Source organism: Trematosphaeria pertusa, assembly GCF_010094035.1.
Source record: "Trematosphaeria pertusa strain CBS 122368 unplaced genomic scaffold BU26scaffold_22, whole genome shotgun sequence".
Lineage (NCBI taxonomy): Eukaryota > Fungi > Ascomycota > Dothideomycetes > Pleosporales > Trematosphaeriaceae > Trematosphaeria > Trematosphaeria pertusa.
The window spans coordinates 632,839-638,838 of record NW_022987233.1 but is presented as its reverse complement, the minus strand read 5'-3'; the positions used below and the strand labels follow the sequence as shown (position 1 = coordinate 638,838).

Here is a 6,000-nt window from a genome sequence, read left to right as displayed (position 1 = left end):
GGGGATCACCAACCTGCTCCTGATGTGCCTGTACCTCAGGAGGTGCGTTGGGTATGAGCCCGGTTGGGGGATCACCAACCTGCTCCTGATGTGCCCGTACCTCAGGAGGTGCGTTGGGTTTGACTCCAACGCCGCGATTCTTAGTCCGATTCCGACGTGGCCGCTGGCGGTGGGTTCGCGCAGCCCCATCGGGAAGATATGGAAGACGCGCGGTGGGCATTGGTAAGTTGATAGCGGACTCGATTGAGAGACGGACTCGAGCGTGAGAGAGCGGACTCGAGCGTGAGAGAGCGGACTCGAGCGTGAGAGAGCAGACTACTCGAGCGTGAGAGCGGGTTCGAGCGTGCGAGCGGACTCGAGCGTAAGAGCGGATTCGAGCGTGAGAGCGGATTCGAGCGTGAGAGAGCAGACTACTCGAGCGTGAGAGAGCGGACTACTCGAGCGTGAGAGAGCGGATTCGAGCGTGCGAGCGGACTCGAGCGTGAGAGCGGATTCGAGCGTGAGAGCGGATTCGAGCGTGCGAGCGGACTCGAGCGTGAGAGAGCGGACTACTCGAGCGTGAGAGAGCGGGCTACTCGAGCGTGAGAGAGCGGACTCGAGCGTGAGAGCGGACTCGAGCGTGATAACGGACTCGAGCAGAGGAAGATGGGTAGTTGGAATTGGTGGGTTGGTAGCGGCTTGAGCGTGATAGCGGAGTCGAGGTTGCAGACTCGAGCAGAAAGTTGGAGCGTTGGGTTGTTAGTAGAGTTGGCCTTGGGAGTCAAAGTGTCGAACCAACAGGTTGAGTACTGGGGCCGAGTCTTATAAAAGAAAAGCAACTGCTGGGCTGGACTCGATATGGCGCAATTATTGCGCAATCACGGCTCGAGCTTCATCCCTATAGTCCGCTTTCGTGAGTCGAGGGCTGGTGAAAGACTTACCACATGCAAGGCAGCGAATGGTCCATCCAGGCGCGAGAACGTACCAATTCACTGAGGTACCTCATGCCTCTCCATGCCTGGTTTTCTTCCACCTCGAGTCCACACGTAGGACTCGAGGACTCGAAACAAACCTGCGAGTCATCCTGTTTGCAAGCCATATGCGCCTGTTTGGCCCTTAGCCCCTGAATGCAAGCATTCCGCTACATTCTGTCCACTTCCACCGCTTGTTCGTCCTCAGTTCCTTTGTATGTCTATCGGCATCTCGTCATACCGTCTTGGACTGGGATGTTTAAGAATACTCCTTTTATTGCTCCTACAGTCTAAGATTCGCTCGCCGAAGAGACCAAATGCTTCTCATCTCCGCGTATTCGCGAACGCGCGTGCTTACTTCCTCGCCCCAAGAACAAATATATATTTCAACTCCGCCTTGAGCGACGTATCGATACGTTGGATACGTTGGACATGCTCCAATCTCTTCTTGATGACATCTAGAGGTGCGCGATCTACATGAGTATCTCTATACATCTGGGTTCCGCCTCTCCAGACCCCTGCTTTCGCGTTAATACACGCATACGAAAGTTTTCACGTCAACTCTACAAGACAAACTTCAAGCAAACAATCAGAAGCATACCGGACTTTCAAGAACGTGCCAGATGGAACCACAATAATCGCCATCATAGAGCATAGGCGAGCTGCAAAACGAGAGCGCGGAGTAAGTAATCCCTAAGGAAAGATACAGCTGCTCAGCTTTGCGATCCAATATCAGGAGAGGCAAATTGCAAAGGATCGAACGAAAAGCATCAGGTAGCTAGCGGCCCAAGATACATGCTCGCCCTGAACAACACCGTCCCATCGTAGCTTAGTAATGAGAGCCTCTCCATCAGCTACTGCCGAAGATCCAACGCTTCACGGCCACTTAGTCCTTTCCTTATTGTAACACCTTCTCCCAACCTAGACGATAGGCTACGACGCTCTTTGCTTTGCTCCCTGCACAGAAGGATTAAAACCCTGATACCCTTCTGATACTGAGGCTTCGGTGCTGCGGCTCGGCCCCAACTCCGCAATTGGTAGGTGGAAATACGCCATCATCAGGCTCGGCATCTCCACCCTGAAGTGAACGCTATGACTGGCGTGGTGATATTGCCCCTTATAAATAAAGCGACGGCAACCGCTCTGGCCCGAAATACTATGAGCCGTGGCTAGCCTACGCCACGCGAGCTTCAAGTAAACGTTATCAAGCGCGAAAGTCCGTCCCTCACACTGATATCACTCCTATTCCGCCTTGGCATTTCCGCGAGCTACGCCTTATGTTCTTTCCCTTTCATAATCGCAACGCGCACACTCCTTGGCATCCCGATCCTGCTTGACCTTAACTTTCACACAACTTCCCCATTCTGACCAGCTCCAGCCACTCTTAGTAACTCATCCTGCTTTCTCTCCGTCGCGATCCTGCGCCACTCTTGGCGCGGCGACGCTGCTCTCGGCGCGCTCGGACACCCCAGACTTCACCGAAGGCCAAGCCCAGCAACTTACGCGAGACGAGACGGTGAAATAAGGTGTTATGCGAGAGAAGGCGGAAGCTACACAGAGAGACTATCGCTACGTCTATCTAGCCATCTACCGCTAGGTCGAAGAGGTTCGAAGAGGAACCCCCAGGCTTCAGCACTCGTGGATGCAGCGCAAGTATACGCTGAAGGCGGATATTCTTTCCTTGGACATCTATCTATTGGTTCTTGCTGGAGCAACCGCCACGATCCTGCGATGTTTCCACTGGGCACCTCGCTTCCAGAGATGCCGAATTCCAGCAATCAGGATACGAGCCTACCGCTATCCCGCGGTCCTCCATCCCAAGCGCGAATTCCTACTCTTACGTATACGCCCGAGAGTTTCAATCTACACCAAGTCTAGAAGAGAAATACAAGGGGAAATGCGGCCGCTGCTATTCTCGCTGTAAAGCAGCGGCTCGCTCTCCACCTCCATCGCACCCGTCCCGATAACCACCCAATCTAGCACACGCCGAAAGCGTAAGACCATGCGCCATTTCCATCGCCGTGGAACATAGCGCTGAACTGTATAGGTCCTATATATGCCTCGAGTTCCAATGCCATCACCACTTCGTCTGCCGCCTCGGCGTCTGTTACGTCTAGACTGCCCGGCGTGCTCATTCGGAGGAAGGAAGCTCTCGTTCGCGGAAGGCAGAGCCTTATTGAATTCCGTAAACCTGTCCCTCTACACAGCCACTTCGCAATAGGCTCAGGCGAGGTGTGTACGCGCAGCAATGTCCCGCCTCTGCGAGGCAGACATTAAAAAGGAGGACCAGGGCCGCAGAAACGAAGGCAGCCTGGGCTGTCCAGTATTGTGGTTATGGCAGACTACGGTTCGTCAAAGCTGATCTCGTCGGAGTAGAGGAGCGGCTGCTGTTCGACGAGCAGTAGATGACGGCTCCTCAAGTTGATAACTTCCTGCGCCCGGTTCGGGATCGTGCTATGCTGGGCACCTCAATACAAAGGCCGGCCTGTATTGTAGAAAACGATTCCGCGAAGCTCGTCGCTGTGGTGTTATGCTTGAACTGAGCGCGATGATGATTCGTGGGATGAAGGTATGTCTGCTAATGGGCGCTTTGAGACCAGACCAGATGTATACGCTTCCCGGACATGGCGAAGCGGAACGTGTCGTTCGGGCGCTGCGGTTTCTGTTGGAGAAGCTGGGCTTGATGTGCTGGCTCTTGAAGAGCGAAGGCAAACTGCGCATCCGAATTGGGGGAAAATGATAGTGGCTCCCAGAAATTAGTCGAACATCTCGTTGATCCGGAATCGCACGGAAGGTCCGCGCGTCCAAACCATTCATGGTGTATGCGATGGGGACTGTTTCCTATAATACTCTAGCTATGCGCGATCTGCTTCAAGCGCTTGCTGGGGAGTGCAAGCGTCAAGCGGGGAGTCCATGATGATTGCGAAAATGGGGATGAAGAGAGCAATGCGAGAGGGTATGCGGAGATGGCGCAAGGACTGCAAGCGGATAGCCTTGCGCGGACTTCTGGGTCGAAGGGCAGCTGAGGCATGCAACGATTGGATCGAGAGTGGGGATGGCTCGGCGAACGAGAACTGCGAGGTGGCGGTGCGCCGCATCGAGTCAGGGAGTGGGTCCTCACACAGCCTCCGGCGCGAAGAAGTGGACTAGTAAGGAAGTCCTCGTCCTAGTGGTATGCAGGCCATCCTGCTGTGGGGTCGAGCTCTCACGGCTCTGCATGGCTGATGTCGGGATGTCGGAGGGCGAATCCGCGGCTAGTACGGATGGGGAAAGGCGCCTCGCTTCTGCGCGCGGACCACCACTACATCGCACGCCCACCTCCACCCGCGCAGTCTCATCCCCGTCCATCTGCACCCCATGACCAAAAAGCGCGCGAGGTGCGAAGACTCCTCCTCGGCTAGCGCACTCAGCCGCAAGCGCTTCCGTCCTGCCTCACCATCCCCCCAGCGGCCCCGCCCGCAATCCGTCGAGCGTCTGTCATCCTCGTCGTGTGCTGTCGAGCCTCCCACAAGACCCCGTGCTCGCTCAGTCGACTCCACTCCACCGCCGGCGCCGCTCACCGAGGAGAATCTGTCCTCGTTTGAAGCGAGCCAGCCTTCGCCCTCTCCCGCGTCCCTGGCGAGCCGCCCGGCGTCTCCGGCGCGCAGCAACAGCAACAAGAGCGCCGACATCGACGACCTCCACAAACTCAACTCATACCACATATACTGGGACACGGGCGCGAAGCCGGCCGATGATCTCCAGTGGCACATCGACGAGACAATCAAGGCGAAACGCGCGGAGCCGCCGTCCCCGAACGCACAGGAGATCGTGGACAAGCGCCGCAAGGCGGGGAAGCAGATCGAGTTCGGCGCGACCAATATGCTGGAGAAGCACCTGCTGTTCGAGGGGGAGGACGAGGGCGGCCCACCGTTCTTGGCCATGAAGCCGCACCTGAACCTCAGTCGGCACTTCTTGCCCGAAGCGCCGAGCGATACCGTCAAGAAAATACACGGACCGCTTTCGCGCCCGCAGCCAGACCGCGCGATCGGGTATGTGTCGCGGGTGGATGCGGCGGCTTCGGTGCCAAAAGTGGCGGCCCCCTTCAGCGCGGGTGAGGAAGACCAGCTGGACTGGTGAGATGCACAATGCTTCAACATTTGCGCCGCTTGGCTAACCACACACACAGGTACCGCCTCTGCTTGCGACGAGACCTCCACTTCCCCTTCCTCACCGCGCAGTTCAAGTCGATGCCCTCCGGCCAAAGCACGTTCCAGGCCGCCTGTCAGTCGGCTCGCGACGGCGCCACCATCTGCGACTTCCTACACCACTTCTACTCCATCGCGAATGGCAGCCCGCCCAGCGCCGTCGAGAGCTGCCACTTCTCCATAACGTGCGACGTGTGGTCTGTCACGATTTGGGTTCACTGGCGAGAGACCAATGCCAATGGCGAGGTTGTCTACAACATGGAGCCGATACACTCCGCCTTCCTGCAGTACCTAGAGCAGGTACAGGATGCAAGGCGCCTACTACGGAACATCATCGACTGGGCCTTGGGCGAGAGGCTGGCGTCCCTCAAGACAGCGCTACCTTTGTTCTGGGATAACCGCCCGGCAAAGCCGGCTCGCTATTCCGATACTGATACGAGGACCGACGCCTCGTCCGTCTCTTCGCGGCAATCTGGTCCGTTGACGCCAGCCAGCGACCCCGGAGATCCATTAGCATCGTCGAGGAAGAGGCAGCGAGTGCAAGAGGTACAAGAGCAGGGTTGAGTGGGGGAAATGCCGGTCTGCATGAGGAAGCTAGGCATTTCGGCGACGGGTCCGGTTGCACGTGAGTTCGCTACAAGGCGAGGGATGGGAAGCGGGAACGACCATTCATCACCCCTCCGGAACGCCTCGGTCACCGCCTTGGTCTGTTCCGATGAAGCGAAAGCAACAACAACGATGCACCATCCCCGCTGGGGCAGAAGATCCCAATACCGCCCGACCCTGTTTCCAAAGGGAAGCAAGAGCGGCGACGGTCGGCCGTTATCCCTCTGGAACGGCGGAGCCTCGAACATCGCCTCGGT

At 57.1% G+C, this 6,000-nt stretch overlaps 2 protein-coding genes across 2 annotated transcripts in view; one reads left to right on the top strand and one right to left on the bottom strand.

Annotated features, from left to right (window-relative positions):
* BU26DRAFT_511268 (uncharacterized protein) overlaps nt 1-220 on the bottom strand; it is a gene marked incomplete at both ends in the record, with an annotated part of 1,283 nt that extends 1,063 nt beyond the window's left edge. Inside the window, one exon of the mRNA XM_033827281.1 lies at nt 14-220. Coding sequence (XP_033676896.1) covers nt 14-220 — 207 coding nt within the window. The remainder of the gene's footprint in view (nt 1-13) is intronic.
* A 4,087-nt stretch (nt 221-4,307) lies between these two features.
* Nucleotides 4,308-5,701, top strand: BU26DRAFT_440084 (uncharacterized protein; the record flags this gene model as incomplete). The annotated part of the gene is made up of 2 exons (XM_033824375.1): nt 4,308-5,065; nt 5,119-5,701. 2 exons carry the CDS (start codon nt 4,308-4,310, stop codon nt 5,699-5,701), a joined length of 1,341 nt encoding a protein of 446 aa, XP_033676895.1.
* Between the last annotated feature and the right edge of the window lie 299 nt (nt 5,702-6,000).